The following is a 16,032-nucleotide window of genomic DNA, read 5'->3' on the forward strand; positions in this document are numbered from 1 at the left end:
TGCCGGGCACTTGGGCACCATTCCCGGAACGCAGGAAACGCGGGAAGGATATGCTATTATTGTTCCAGGAAGCCCAGGTCCCACGTTTCTCCTCTGGCAGCTTTGTCGTTGGAAACCTTTTAATTTCTGCTAAAGGAGCTGCCAAGATCCCTGCCCTCCTCTGCCCCACATCCCTCTCCCTCCCTTCCTGACTGCTCCCATCCCCTGGCTCACCCCATTCTCTCCCGGGAGCCCTCTCCTGGGGACAGAAAGCTATCCCCCCAGCCCCCAATCCTGGTGTCACGACCTGTGAATTGAAGAACTCACTGTCAGGAAACAGGCAAGGAGAAGAGCAAAAGGAAGAGCTGGAGCCCAGAATCTCCTAGGTCCTTCCACCTTCCTGCCTGAGCCCCATCCTGAGGCTGTCCTGCCCGTGACTGACAAGGACCCGGGTTCTTACTCTGTCCCAGGAGCTCAGCTCTCAGGAGGACGGCGTCTCTGCCCCCTTGGTCTGCAATTATACCCGCTGTGTTAGTTATTTACCCTTTCAAAAAAATGTTATTGAGCACTTTCCTTCCTGAAGCTTCTGCATTAATCTTCACCTGTCACATGTGTGGTTCCTTCCATGTCCCATGAAGTTACGGGCCACGGGGGGGAGGGGTCAGCCGGGGATGGGGGTCTCGGAACCGCTGACCGGACCCTGCTGCTCTTGTACAGAATTGCTGTGGTTCTTCCCTAGGGCACATCTGTCCCATCGTGTCGCTGAAGAAGGACAACCAGAGAGGTGGCAGCTTGTCCCAAGGAACCCTGCAAGTTAAGGATGAGGTGGGGTCCGCTCCGCCCTAAGCCGGAGTCTGCAGAGGCGCTCCCAAAACAAAAACACCACAAACCAGGCGGCTGGAGCAACATGAGTTTCTTCTTCACGGTCCCGGAGGCTGAAGCCCGAGATCCAGGCGTGGCAGGGCTGGTTCCTTCCAGGACCCCTCTCCTGGGTGAGTAGATGGCCATCATGTCCCCAGATCCTCATGTGGTCCTCCTTCTCTGTGCTTGCTTCCGGGGAAGCGATGGGAAGCCATGGGGAGAGAGCACAGGTTCCAAGGAACTGGAAACCTGATTTCTTGACCTGGTGTAGGTGGCTTTGTGCTTTGAACGTGCATTTATGTGCTCTGTCACTTCATGTCACATAATAAGCCCTAAGGGCCTTTTCCAGATGCTCTGGTGCAGACAGGGCTCACAGGGGACCTGGGGTGCTCTGTGCATTCTGGGGCCCCCTGGAGGTGCTCCATGCTCCCTGTGCCTCCCTCCCGGGGGCCCTGAGCCTTCCTGCCACATCCCCAGCAGAGAGCCCACTGACCTCTCTGACCTTAGGCTTCCCACCCCAGTCCACAAAGATGCAGCTCAGACTCCTGCTCCAAGACAGCACCCAGGATGCCAACAAGCCTCAGTACCTGAGAAAGGCTCCTGCCCCCCAACATGGAGCTCTGAGCAGGTGGGCAGGGGCTGCGGTGCAGGGAGGGGGGTGGTCCCTAGGAGCCACAGAGATGACTCAGGAACTCAGATCCTGAGCAGCTTTGTAAACCTCCCCAACCCCCGCACTGGGGGAGGGATGCTTAACGCTCATGGGTCCACCTGGCTTCCTGCTCACTGTCACTGGGGACACCTGTCCAGGCCAGCTGGTCAACCCACACAAGACATCTGGATGTGACAAACGGCAGAGAAGAACGCCATTTGGCTGCATCGGCCAGGGGCCCTCCCAGAAGGCCCGGCTTTTCTGGACAGTAGGGTCTTGTATTGGAGACATTTTATAAATGATGGGAACTTGCCCATAAATGTTCTGGTTCTTTCCCAGAAATCTTTTTATAGCTTTGACACCAAAACAAAGCCCATCCCTGTAGTCCTGGCCCAGGCATTCTGGAGTGGGGTGTGCCCAGGTAGAAGGCAGAGAGGGCAGGTGCCCAGCCTTTTGTCCACAACAGCTGTGCAGGCCTGGCCTGGTGTCCTCAGGGCTTCACCAACGACGCAGCCGCAGGTGGGTCCCTATTCAACAGGTGGAACAAGCCAGTGGCCCCCAGGATAATCCTGACTGTCGTCTTCTGGCCCGCTGTCCAGGGCAGGGGTCTCAGGCCACGCACCCCACAAGCCTCATGCACTCACCATCACAGAATCTGCAGCATGCACACACAGCCTTTCCCCTGTTCTGTTGTGTCAGAGATGTTCATACCCCACTGAAACAGTTTAAAGAGGTCCATGCATAAAATCACCAGCTCTGCCTTCCCCCATCTCCTTCCTCTTCCTTTGACTTCTTGCAACCAATCATTCTGGTATTTTCCCAGCTTTACTGATACAATTGACACGTAACATTGTGCAAGTTAAGGGTATACAATGTAACAATTCTGATACGTGGCATACCTTATGTATGTATATATGTAGCAAGTATACTTTCTAGGTCCACTTTATGATGTATGTATACTATACCTTGTGAAGTGACCCATCACCTCACATAGTTACAACTTTTTATGGTGTAAAATTTTAAGATCTACTCTCTTAGCAACTTTCAAATATTTAATACAGAATTATTGACTATGCTCACCATGCTGTACATTAGAGCCCCAGAACTTATTCATCTCATAACTGGAAACTCCTTCCCTTTGACCAACATCTCCCCACTTCCCTCCCCCTAAGCCCCTGGGAACCACCATTCTACTCTCTCTCTGAATTCAGTTTCTCTTAGATTCCACAGATAAGTGAGATCATATGGTATTTGTCTTTCTTTGTCTGACTTATTTCACTGAGCACGATGCCCTCAAGCTCCAGCCACATTCTTGCACATGGCAGGATGTCCTTTCTATAGCTGAATCTCCTCCATCTCCCTAAATACCATGTTTTTTCAGTATGCATGGACTTCTCACCATAAAGGAGGAAGATTTGGCTCACTTTGGCCCCCATGGCCTCAACACTCAGGTCCCCACCAGATCTTATCCTTCTTTGGGCCCCATCATATTCAGCTGAGACTGGAGGCCAGGATCCCATGCTGAGAGCAGTGTGGAACCAAGTACAAACTGGGGTGGACCCCCCTTTTCTGCCCCCCTAGACCCCCCACACACACACATACTCAGCACTGTTCACTGATGGCCTCCACCTCCTCTGAAAGCAAGCACCTTCCTAGAGCCACGGCTCTGGTCAGGCACATCTAGACAAGGATGCCTGGGAGGGGGGGTCCCTCTGCTCACAGGAGTCTCCTGGGCCTTGGCCCACGGGTTCACTGTCTTATATGCTCCCTGATGCCCACAGCTAGACTTGGGTACTTTGGTGCCTGTGTCCCTGTCTGACTGATGACGGGGTGGAGCTTTGCCAGGAAGCATGCAGGTGGGCTTGGGGGCTTCTGCCGAGCAGCCTAGAAATCCATCCAAGAAGTCCCTGTCAGCCAGTCACTAATCTTTCCTGAACAGGGGCCGGCTGTGCCCTCCCCAGCCCACTTCTCATGTCTCTGCGGGGCAAACTCCTCACCAGTCCTCAAGACCAGATCAGCATCCATCCTGTGAAGCTCCCCTCCTCGACGACTCATCTCTGTTGTCAGCACCCATCCAGCCCCATTTGGCTTGAGCCCTCTCAGAGTCTCCCACTCCATGGGTTGATTCAGTCTGGTGACTGTGTCCTTGGATGCGTACAAGTTTCAAATGTTGATGCAGTCCAGTTTGCCTCTGCTTTTTTCCTTTTGTTGTCTGTGCTTTTGGTGTCATATCCAAGGAGTCATCTCAAAACACACATCATAAAGCTTTTTCTGCATCTTTTCTTCTAAGAGCTCCACCTTTAGCTCTTTCCTTTAGGACTTTGATCACTTTGAACTAATTTGTGTATATGGTGTGAGGTAGGGGCCAACCTCATTCTTTTGCCTGTGGATGCTCGGTTTTCCCAGGACTGTCATGGAAATCATCCTGTTTTACAGATCCACATGCCTAAATCGGCTTGAGAGCAAAGTGGCAAGAGAAATAAGGAAAAGATACCAGCGATCCCCACCCTTTTCAGCAAAAAGGGCCCCTTGCCCTCTTCTTCTGGTCAGAGAGACGGCGTGGAAGCCAGCTTCCAGGATGCCTCCTAATTATCTTACCTCCCCGCCTTCACACCCCCGTGTCATCCCCTACCTTGCCTTGTACCCAGATTGGCCTGTATAACCAGCAGAACATGCCAGGATCCATTACTAAAGACACCACAGTTTGGGACGCCTGAGCGGTTCAGTCAGTTAAGCGTCTGCCTTCAGCTCAGGTCATGATCCTGGGATCCTGGGATCGAGGCCCACGTCAGGCTCCCTGCTCAGAGGCGAGTCTGCTTCTCCCTCTTCCCTCTGCCCCTCCCCCTGCTCCTGAGCATGCATGATCTCTCTCATTCAGATAAATAAAAAAAAAAATCTTTAAAAAAAAAAAGTCACCGCAGTTTGCATGCTGGGTATGCCGTCATGCTCTCTTGCTCTTGCTGAATTCCTGAGACCAGACGAAATCCAGGTCTCCTACTCCTCCTCCATCTTCTCTCTTGCTCGCATCACTAGCTCCAGAGGAAGCCAGCTGCCCTGAAGAGGTGCTTGTGGTGAGGAGCCAGAGTGCCCCATGAACAGCTCCCCAGTCGAGGCTTCAGATGATGCAGGACCACCCAGGTGATGCTGAGCCACTCCCAGGTCCCTGACTCAGAAACCCTGCAAGATAACCAGCATTTGCTTCACTCTGCTCGGCTGCTACCCAGAAATGGGTGACTAATGCAGATCTGCCTTCAGGGTTGAGACCTGCCCAGCAGCTCAGCTCTGCAAATGAGGCTGGGCCCAGGGCAGGGCTGGAAGAAAAAGAAGAGAAAGAAAGACTAGGGATGCCCCCCCTCCCGCGTGTGGGGGACCCTACCACTGATGCTCTGTCTCCAAAGGAGTCTCTCCTGGAGGGCAGCCATCCATCCATTTGGCAGAGTCCCTGGGATCAGCTCAGCTTCCATCCAAAGCCAGAGGCAGAGGAGAAAGAAGGAACCACAGACTTCCTCTGTTGGCCCACATTCACTCCTCAGAGCCCTTGGGGCACTACTTTGTGGATCCGTGCAGGGTCTGTTGCTGTCCTCAGTGAGAGACATCAGCCTGGTGGGCTCACTCAGCTTCTGTCCTATCCAGTGCAAATTCCACAGCGTGTACCCAGTCCACCGTCCTGCCATTCCTAGTTGAAGGGTATTTATATCGTTCCCAATCTGTCGCTGCCGAAACAAAGCTACAGGACATCCTCCCCGTGTCTCTTATGCTTGAGGACACAAGTATTTGTCCAGGACTGCCGCTCAGGGGGAAGGAATGCCCCCTCCTTCCACGGAGACCGCCAAGTCGCCCACCAAAAATGATACATTTGTTTATGGTCAAGGCAGGACCCTGTCAACACAGCCTACCAACATTTGATGTTACCCATCTTTGTCATTTTCACAATAAATATTAATATCTCATTGTTTCAATTCAATTTCTCTGAGACTTAGCTCCCTCTCATATCTTTACGGGCTGTTTATATACCTGTTTGTAGTTCCTTTACTATCAATTGCCCATTTAAAAATCGGGCTGTCTTTTTTCAATTGATTTGTAGATGCTCTTTATATATGTATATACACTAGATCTTAGTAGTTGTGCTATTTGGTTTATTCCTGGATATTTTCAAGTTTGTGGCTGTTGTGTGTAGGGTATTCCTTACATTAATTTATAGTTGAAATTGCTGTTTTATAAGTAGATTATTGATTTTGTATGCAGATTCTGTTTCATGCCACCATGAAATCTCCCTGGTTCTGATTACTTTTATTGATTTTCATGGATTTTCTAGATAGACTATCATACATCTGCAAGAAATGACAGTTTTGACCTTTCCTTTTCAATCAATGTCCCTTTTATTTCATAGTCTTACTACACTGACGAGGGTCTCCTCCATAAGACTGAGAACCAGCCTCAAATGTGAGCATCTGTTTCCTTCCTGACGTTGAAGGGATGCGTCTGATGTTTCGCAGCTAAGACACAAGAGCAGCAGGTACCTGGGGGCCGCCTGTCTGTGCTCACCCTGAGCCCCCGTCCTGCTCTGCTTAGGTGGCACAGGTGTGGGCTGCTCATTCCCTCCCCTCCGTCCCGTGCTTCTCCTCTGGAAGCTGAGACGTGATAGGCTTTATTCCCAGGCTCTCCTGTAGCTAGAAGGGGTCCTGTGGGGAAGTCTGGCCAAGAGTCACAGGGAGAAGCCCTAGAAGAGCTAGATTTCCTGGATAAAAGGTAAAATCCCAAGAAGAAAATGCCTTTGCCTTTCACCTTACCCCTTGCTTCATGCCCGGATGCAAGTGGGATGCTTTGAGCTGTGGCAGCTGGGCAAGCTCCAGGAAAGAGGTAACGAGGCCATCCCCGGATCGCGGCCCCAGCCACGGACGGTCAGTCGGGTGCCCCGTGGAGGACACACAGGAGAGGCTCAGGAAACAAAGGCTATTGTACCTTTAGGGCCCAGAGACAGGAGGCACAACAAGCCACACGGGGAGGCACGAGCATGGTCACGTGGCAGGAGCAGGAGGAAGGGAGAGCCCCAGCCAGAGTGTCTACTGGGGTTTCCAGAGGAAAGGCAAGGCAGGACAGGGCGAAAAGCCTAAAATTGGCTACTTTGAATAATTCTAGCAGGTTCTAAACTACAGGGGTGTCCCTTCGCTGCCTGGTACCTTGCCTGGGATGATGAAAGCAGAGGTCCTGCCTCCCTGGTCCAAGTAGATAGAGCCTGGCTCTGGATTGGGCCAGTTTGCATATCAAAGGTATGCTTCCACGGGGCCCTTCCATCTCCAAGAACCAGCTAACCCAGAAGGGTCAGTCTCTCCCCAGCCAGAAAGAGTTTTTTAAAATGCTGAAACATCTGGCACCTGGGTGGTTCAGCCAGTTAAGCGTCTGCCTTCAGCTCAAGTCATGATCCCGGTGTCCTGGGATGGAGACCTGCAGAGGGGAGTCTGCTTCTCCCTCTCCCTCTGTGCGCTCGCCCTCTCTCTCTCACTACTAAAGAAATAAAATCTTTTTTAAAATGTCGAAACATCATAATACACAGAAAATAAAAAATATATACAATACCACCACAAGCTTGTTTAAGCCACTTGTTGGTCATGCTCAGGCTGTCTGCTACCTCCGGCAGGACATGTCCCAGCGGGTGAAGGTGACCCGGGCTGTGTACCATTACTGAGGGAACTTCCTGTCTTTGTCTATGATCCGGTACAGTTTATACATCACATAGGAACAGATGATGGAAACACGCACATAGGGCCCATTGTCATACCTTGTAAATTAATATCTGAGTAGCTTCTTCTGTGGTGATTATTCTATTTGGGGTTCCTACCTCACCTGTTGCCTTCAGAAAAAATGTGCCATTTTATTGACCAAATCTTCTCTAACTTTTCTATTTCATTAGCTCTATTCCCGTCATTATTTATTTCCTCCTTCTATACGCATTTTCTTTGCTATTTGTTACTAGCGTATTGAGTTGAATGCTTAGTAGATTTTGTTTCAATCTTTCATATTTTCTGGAAAGCACATCTAAGGTTATACACCGCTGTGGCCGTGCAGGGCTTTGGGGCCCATCAACACCCCCAGCACTAACCCCCCGGGCTGGGCAGTCGGCCGGCGGCGGGAAGGATGCCCGTCCCTGCTTCGGTCAGTCACGCTGGGCGCCAGACGCCTTGCACAGCCCCCCACTGCCGAGCACAAATGTATCTTGTGTGCGCTGGCGTGCCAGCAGTGCTTTTATCCTTATTGACTTTAAAGCAATTGTGATTTCCATTTTTCTTGCCTCTTGAATCCAAAATTATACAGAAAGGTTTTTTTGCAATTTCCAAGTGAAAGTTTCTTTCTTTTGCCTCTCAAGTCCTTTCAACCCAGGACTGTGGCCTGGATCATTTCAACTTTTTTTTTTAAGATTTTATTTATTTATTTGACAGAGAGATAGAGAGCACAAGTAGGCAGAGCAGCAGGCAGAGGGAGAGGGAGAAGCAGGCTCTCCGCCGAGCAGGGAGCCCAACATAGGGCTCGATCCCAGGACCCCGGGATCATGACCTGAGCCTAGGGCAGCCACTTAGCCGACTGAGCCACCCAGGTGCCCCTCGTAACAACTTTTATCAGTTCCCCATGGGTGTTTGAAAAGAATGAATACTTCCATTTGGGAAGGACAGACAGGTGGATGATCGATAGATGGTCAACAGTAGATATGTATTATATCACGCTGGTTCATTGTTATACATCCCCACTTTTGATGTGTGTGTTTACTTGATCTCCTGATTTCTGAAAGCCTTTGCAGGTGGGTAAGGCTCCTGGAGCCCAGGGGGCTGACCCCAACCCACCTGCCCCAGATGCCCCCCCATGTGCCCTCCCCCCACTCACTGCCGGGCTGGCCACACACGCCCAATACAGAGCCCTCTGCAGCCACCTCGCATCTCCCAGACTCACAGACAGGGAGCCCTCTGAGGGCAAAAGGTGTCTGCACGGACCCCAGCCCTCACAGCGCCCACCACCTAGTTAATTAGGGCTGGATAACCGAGAAAGCACGTGTGCTTCCCAGATACCTTTTTGACCATCACTAATATCTATTTGGTGTTGATCCCCTGATTGAGAGCTCAGTCCTCCAACGGTGCGATTTAACACCATGTTCCTACTGGAGAGCAAATCCATGAGACGAAGAGACACCCATGAATGCTGTGTATTGGGAGCACAGCCGCCAAGAGCACCTGCGAAAGCAATGATGTCATTGTTTTATCTCTCCCTGACTGTCCTCCAGCACGAATCGCAGCCACTGAGGGACAGGGTCCCTTTCACATCTGCTGAGGTCAGAATGTTAGTGTCCTCCCCAAACTCACGTGTGGAATACCTACTGCCCGATGGGACGGCATTCATGGTTGGAGCCCTCATGAATGGGATCAGCATCTTCATAAAAGAGCTCCCTACCCCTTCCCCCCAAGAAGGGACAGAGCGAGGACATCTGGGAGCCAGAAGTGGGCCCTCAGCAGACACCTCACAAATCTACCAGCCAGGATCTTGGACTTTCCAGCCCTTGGAACTGTAAGAAGTCAATTTCTGTTGTTTACAAGCCACCCAGTCTGTGGTATGTTGCTGTAGCTGCCCAAACAGACTAAAATAATATCCTTCTAAACAACCAAAATGCTCAGAAACAAAACATATGGAGCATAGAAGCGGGAGCCAAAGGAAGCAGGTTCTGCGGCCCTGGTCTACCTTCACCTGCGGTTACATCCGTTCACCATATAGGGATGAGTGACCCGAGGCAGCCCCGGGGAGGGAAGGGTCAAGGGGCAGACGGCTGAGCCAGGCTGAGCGTGGGAATGGATGCAGAGCCCAGGCCAGCACAGTCCCCGACTACACGCAGCTTCACATGGATATAAGTTTACAAATGCAACAGGCCTGGGAGACCCCAAGGAACATCCTGGGCTGCCCGGGTTGGCTCTGCCCAGGACGACCTCATCCTTGCACCTCGGCCCCATCCACCCACAGCAGGTATGCCACGTTCTCTCCTGCCGGTCACCCTCCGTGAACATGGGACAGTGAGGGTCCCCCTGGCTGCGCTGTGACCTGTCACCCCCACAAAGCTGAGCAGAGGACACTCATACCCCACCTCCAGCCAAAGATGATTTTCAGAGCGATGGCAGACAGATGACAGCTCCCCAGGGGAGGGCCCCGGCCGTGGAGACTCAACCCCAAAGTAGCAGGGAGCAGGTAGGCTCTGGCTGGCCAGGTGACAGTCGGTGGAGATCCATGGGTGAGACCACCGCATCCTGGGATAGGGTTCCAGAGAACCAGCAGTTGCTGGTTCCATTCTGCTCGGACCCCTTGCAGGGGAAAGTCATCAAGAGCTGGGGTAGCAAGAGGAACAGGGCCTCTGAAGGGCACGGGACCTGCCTGCCTGCTCTCTCTGGCCTCCCTCAGAGCCCAGCCCCACCGCTGGTCCCAGCAAGGGCGTGGTGGAAACAGCCCACGTGCAAAGACAGCCTTGGGACTGGAGCAGGGCCAGCAGCCAGCAAGACGCCTCCATCCGATGCTCCATCGGATGCCCCCAGGACCAGCACCGGGCCCCTCCCGGGAAAACCCAGCAGGCGACCCGAAACGCGCACAGAACAGGCCACCAGCACCTGCCTGGCGGCCCTCCACCCGCCCACATCCCCCTGGCTTGAAGCCCTCAGAACTCTGACATTTAGGGGTTCTGGGGCATCCCTCAGTCACTCCCTATCTGGAAAACAGGCGTGAGGACCTGTCAGCCCCAAGAGACAGGCCTCTCTCCGAATACCCTGAAATAAAACAGGAAAGCCAGAAGCGGATGACTCTTTACTCAGAGAAAGCACACACAGTACAGAGCTCAGCCAGCACGCAGCTCACGGGACCCCAGCCCAGAGGGGCCTGACTCACTGGGGCCTGGGAAGGAGGTCTGCGCTGGGGGCACAGACAAGAGGTCTCAGGCGGTGCCTGGCCGCCAGGGGACCCCGGCCTGACTCTCAGTCTGTCGGGGTTTTCCGTCCTCAGGCCGTGCATGGGCTCCCTGCCAGGAGGGCTCAGACACAGCGCAGCAAGATCCTACAAACACAGCGCTCACACTCTATGCAACCCCAGCTGAGGTGTGAGTGGGCCGGCCAGGGAGGCCCAGGGCAGCGCCCGGAGGCGGGGGGGGTGGAGTCAACCCAGGGGTGGAGCCAGGGCCAGTGCAGGAGGTGGAGTCAGGTCAGGGGGTGGGGCCAGTAGAGGGTAGGCCGGGTTGGAAGGTGGGGTCAGGACAGGGGGTGTGGCCGGGGGAGGGGGTGGGGTCGAGTTGGGAGGTAGAGTCAGAGCCCGGCCAGGCCTGGGATCAAGGCATGAGGTGGAGTCAGGGCGGGGGTGGGTCGGGATAGGGGCGGGGTCAGGGCAGGGGCGGGGTCAGGGCAGGTGGTGGGGTCAGGCTGGGAGGTGGAGTCAGAGCCAGGCAGCAGGTGGGGTCAGGGCAGAGGGTGGGGTCGGGACAGGGGTGGGGTCAGGGCAGGGGGTGGGGTCGGGTTGGGAGGTGGAGTCAGAGCCAGGCAGGGAGTGGAGTCAGGACAGGGGTCAAGGTCGGGTTGGGAGGTGGAGTCAGAGCCAGGGACCCGGCAGGGTGAGGGCAGGAGGCCCGGCCAGGGCCAGGCAGGGCTCTGCAAAGGAATGGCCTGGACACCCAGCCTGGGCAGCGGGCACAGCAGCAGCGATTCGGGCTCCGGGCTTGGTGCGTTTTCTTCCCCAGCCCAAGAAAGAGGAAGAGCCTGGGTGAGCAGCATGACTGCAGTGAGCTGCGGGGCCGGGTGACGCCTGCCCACGACCGCCGGGTCCGGGTCCGGGTCCTGGGCGGCTCCCCAGCCCCCGGCCCGGCCTTCCCTCTCTCTAGGCGCGGCCCCTCTGACCGCCGAGCCTCACAGCAGCTGGTCAGGGCGCTTGCTGCGCCACACCACCAGGCCAGCCATGGCCACGGTCAGCAGGACCGGCACAGCAATGAGCGGGATGAGAACCTCGTCCGGGGGGTCCTCCCAGTGCGTCCTGTCCACCGTGCAGTTGGCGAAGAACTGCCTGTGGACGCCGCTGATGAAACCCTGCGCCAGGGGGTTGGGCCAGTAGCAGCCCACCACGTTGGTCTCCACCTCCGTGCAGTTGGTGAAGGTCTCGTAGTACCTGCAAAGGCAGAGGGTGTGACAACTGGCTCCCCGCGCCCCCATCATGCGGGCCGTCACCCGGGAGAGCAGGGGGTGGGGTCCAGGGACCCCCGAGAGCAGGGGGTGGGGCCCAGTGCTGCGCGGCGCTGGACACAGCGGGGACAGGAGCGCCCCCGGGGACCCTCATACCATGGAGCCTATCCGACATGCTGCCTCCTTGCCCAGAGGCTCCTGGGGCAAGGTGATCATTCCCACCCCCCACCCCCACCGCCGCCAAGCCTTTCCTCCCCTGCGCCTCAGCCACCTCCCCCCACGCGCACAACCAGGCTCCACTCCACTCGGCCAGATGCCTGCCACGAATCCCCCCACGCCTGACCCCCCCCATGCCAGTGAGGTGACCTCTGCACACACCCTGAGCTCATTTGGCCCAGACCCCAGACCTCCCATCTCAACCAAGGCCAAACAGAGCAAGGAAGCACTGCAACTGAGTTCTGTCTACACCTCACGCCCGTGACCAACTCCCTGGGAGACCGTGAGCTCCCAGAGCCCCCAGTCTAGGCCCAGCCCCGAGGGCTCCCAGGACTTCCCAGTCTGCCCAGAGGACACATCAGGCCTGACCCCTTTCTTCAAGGCAGAGGGATGCACGACCCACAAGGCCCGCATCATCTAAGACACTCTGGGCCCCAAGAGAGGGGCCTCCAAGGCCAAGGGCCAGCTGCCTCATTTGCCAGGTCAGGCGGGGGCAGCCCCCATCGGACAGGACAGGCTCGAGCCCCCTCCCCCAAGGGCCTCCCTATCCGTGTCATCAGACCTCCGAAGGGCACTCAGCAAGCCACCCATGAGGTGCCACGTCTGTCCAGCAAGTGGGCTCTGGACAGTTCAAACAGCCGACCACGGTGCAGCTATGGGGACGCAGAGTCAGCCGAACGGCAACCTTGCCCTAAACACAACCAGCGGCCTCTGCAGGTGGGAGCCTAGACTGGCGACCAGCCCCCAAGATGCTCCAGAGAGAGGGCTAGACGGACACGTGCCAGGGTGCACCAGCTCTGTCCACGGCCTGGGCCTTCCCGCACCTGGCTGAGTGCTGCATGTAGATCAGGAGCAGGAGGGCCAGGGGTTCCGACCTTGGCTCCCCACAGAAACGAAGGCTGGGGTGAGGCAGGCCTGAGGCTCTGTGCCCCGTGTCCTCCTTCCTGCATTGTCCTGCAGAACACGGCCTGGCCTGCGCCATCAACAGGAAGGAGCTGCTTCCTACACAGAAGCTGTCTCTGCCCAACAAGGGGTACGAAAGGAGGGGCAATGGATTCACGTGGCCAGGCCCTCCGGGTGCCCAGCCCTCCTGGCAGGGTCCTAGCCCAGAGGCTGGAATGCAGGTCCCACACCTGGGCCCCCCAGGTAATGCCTACGAGGAGGAGCCCACACAAACGGAAGAGAGCCAGAAGCAGAAAGGACGGCCTGAGTTATGTCCAGAGCCTGGGACGTGCCCAGGTCTGGTCCACAGGAAGCCCGTCATCCCCAGACCCACCCCTGCACACACGGACTCAGTGGCCTGCTGTCCAGGAGAGATCCAACCTGGCCTTGGCTTGGGGCAGCCACCGTCCCCGGAGTCTGACAAGAACCCTATGCTCTGACTCCCTTGCCTGTGGGAAGGCCACCACCACTCCCCAGGGCCGAGATGAGGCCAGATGAACCTGGACACAAGTGTGCAAAGCCAGGCATTGGAGCTGGGGCCCACGCCCCCACACGGCAGTGCGGAACAGCGTGGGCTGACAGGCTGCCTCCCGCCTCAGCACAGACCACCTTCCAGATTTCAGCCACGTTTCTTGTGTTCCTGAGCTTCACTTTCTCCACCTGTAAGTGGGGTTCATAGTACCTACCCAGTAGGATAATGGAGAGGGTCAGGTGAGTGCACCCATGTGCATCCATGCACAGCGCTGAGCATAGCACCCATGTCTGTGGATCAGCTCACGGAGACGCATGCCAAATACCCACGCCCGGTGCTTCTCGAGAATGCTGGGGGCTAGCTGGGCCAACAGGGTTGCGGAGGCCATGACTCCCTGGCATCCTGCCATCTGCACACAGCCCCACACCCTGCTAACTCACTGGCCCCAGCTCAGGCTGGAGACACAGCTGAGGGGTTCTTCACAAGGGAAGGCCCTATATGCATGACATCAGGGAATCAGGGTCACAGCACAGCTTGTTTTTCCCTAGCATCGCCTGGTCACCCGGGGCCTCCCCATGTCCCCCTGGGGTGTGGCCCCCAGAACACCCTCCCTCCAGCTCCTGGGGCTCTGCACACACAGTTAAAGAAGATGCAGCCCTAGCCCCGATGGTGGGGGGGCGGGGTACACAGCCCGGGAGCCGCCCAGTGAGATGCCCTCTCCCACCAGGCAGACACTTTCCCAACTCAGCTTCCGACTCAGCTCCTTGCTTTCCTTCAAGATTCACTGCCTGCATTATTGTTCGTAGGCGATACGGCACGGCACTTGGAAATCTCACCAGCAGCTTCCCCTTAATGGGATGGAGGGGGTCTCCATCCTCAGCGAGCTGGCTGTGGGGTGAGGACAAGGGCAGTGACCTCAGATATGGATCACCGTGGGGACAGGCCCCCCCAGGTGCTCGTGGCCACTGGGACCCCTGGGCCGGCCCGGGGCTGCCACTCCCACCCTCCCACTCTGCCTCTGCCCTCTGCCTCTGGCTTTGTCCTCTTTTGTGGTTTGCTCACCCTCTGGGGGGCGGGGGGATGGCACCACCCCTGCACCCTGAGAAAGGGCGCTCAGGAGACACGAGGTGGGAGTTCTGTGTGCCTGGGGCTGTTTCCATGATGACGGATTGGCGGGGAAAAGCGGTCTAGAAATCTGAGGCCCCGGCCCCACCCCCTCCTGGTTTCCAGGGCTGCAAAGGGAGCCTGAGGCCCCCAGTCCTCACGTGTGTCCAGCCCCCTGTTGTCTTTCTACCCACATGTCTTTGCCCCTTCGCGGCATGCGCCTTGGTCCACAGCCTTGGTGCCAGGCACGGGGCGAGCCCTCGGGGTCTGCACCTGAGCCCTCACCTGGAAATGGCCCTGAGTTTCTCCCTGTGTCCCCCTGCCTGTCTTCTAGAACTCCTGCCCCCGGGACCCCCAACCGCCTCACGCGCCCAGCTCTGCCCTTCTGCTCGGTCTTCCACCGCCAGGGGCGCTTTCTGCGTCTGCCCCACTCCCTCTCTGGCCCTCAAGCTGCCCCTGAGGCACTGATAAGGCACTGGGGTCTCCCTCCGGTTGCACGGGGATCTCAAGATGTGGGTCCCCGCCCTGCTGTTCCTGCCAGAGCCCTTTATCCAATGGCCCAGTCCCACCTGGATGCTCATGACCAGGGGGCTCTGGGCCGGCAGGGGTTCGGGCCTGGGGGAAAGGGTTGCCTGCAACATCCCAGGCTCCGCTGGGCCCTCCGAGGGAGCCCCGGCAGCCCCCCTCCGCCTCAGGAAGGACGGCTCACCCAAGGGGTCCCCTCCTGGGTGCAGGGGAAGGGGCGGCTGGGCACCAGCCGCTGTCCCCAGGCTCTCGGCTCTGGGGCCTGGGCCTGGGCCATGGTCACGGGTATGAAGAGGCGCCCCAGTCCCAACGGCCCAGAGAACAAGCCTCAGGGAGGGGCTCTGGACCCCAGCTGCCCCTCGGATGGCCCTCAGCTGCCTTGCAGACCACCCAGGTCTTTGGAGGCCAGCCCCCCTCTTGGGCGTGGGGTCTGGCTCAGCTGGGGTGGGAAGTCAGCTCCCGCTGGTGCTCTGACCCCAGATGCCCCTCTGGCAGCCTGCTCCTCTGGCCCCAGGGCTGGACATCAACTTGACCTCCTCACTGAGGCTTTAGCGGTGACAGAGGCACAGGGTGGGAATCTCCCACCTCGCCCTCCCTGGCCCTCCTCCCATGTCCACTCCAAGCCTTGTGTCCAGAAGCTTCCTCACGGCTCCGAGGACAAGAAGGTGCCCAGGATCACACTAAGCATGAAACATCGAGACACACTGGCTTTTACCTTCTTGCAAATCATCAGCGACGGGCCTGCCCACCCTCCCTGCATCTCCCCATCATGGCTGGGGCTATGCTGGTGGCCCCCACAGGGCGAGCTACCCTGCCCCATGCCTGCTGGGAGGCCCCCGTCCTCCCCAGAAGCCCCAGGTCTGCTCAGCTGCTTCAGCCCTTATTCCTCCAAACCCAGGCCCCCTGCTCTCCAACCCCAATGGCTGTTCTAGGGGCTTCCGTGCCCAGTGCCCCAGCAGACAGTGGCTCCGGGGGTAGGTCCACACCCACAACCCCTGCATGGACCTGGCACAGCTGGTGTGGGGGTACTGTTCCTGAACAAAACAGAGTGAAATTTCTGCATCTGCTGGGAATGGGCAGGGGAGGGCAGGGAGGGCAGGCGG

At 56.9% G+C, this 16,032-nt stretch overlaps 1 protein-coding gene and 1 long non-coding RNA gene across 2 annotated transcripts in view; one reads left to right on the top strand and one right to left on the bottom strand.

Annotated features, from left to right (window-relative positions):
- Positions 1-232: 232 nt before the first annotated feature.
- On the top strand, positions 233-4,297 carry LOC141371202 (uncharacterized). Its single transcript, XR_012375966.1, has 4 exons — positions 233-509; positions 719-971; positions 1,348-1,468; positions 3,926-4,297. It is a non-coding gene; the product is annotated as an uncharacterized lncRNA (long non-coding RNA).
- A 6,005-nt stretch (positions 4,298-10,302) lies between these two features.
- The window catches only part of RAMP3 (receptor activity modifying protein 3), a 12,205-nt gene continuing 6,475 nt past the window's right edge, over positions 10,303-16,032 (bottom strand). Inside the window, exon 3 of the mRNA XM_025853182.2 lies at positions 10,303-11,656. Coding sequence (XP_025708967.1) covers positions 11,401-11,656 — 256 coding nt within the window. The 3' untranslated portion in view covers positions 10,303-11,400. The remainder of the gene's footprint in view (positions 11,657-16,032) is intronic.

Source organism: Callorhinus ursinus, unplaced genomic scaffold (genome assembly GCF_003265705.2).
Source record: "Callorhinus ursinus isolate GAN/ISIS: 27379988/994484 unplaced genomic scaffold, GSC_fseal_2.0 scaffold60, whole genome shotgun sequence".
NCBI lineage: Eukaryota > Metazoa > Chordata > Mammalia > Carnivora > Otariidae > Callorhinus > Callorhinus ursinus.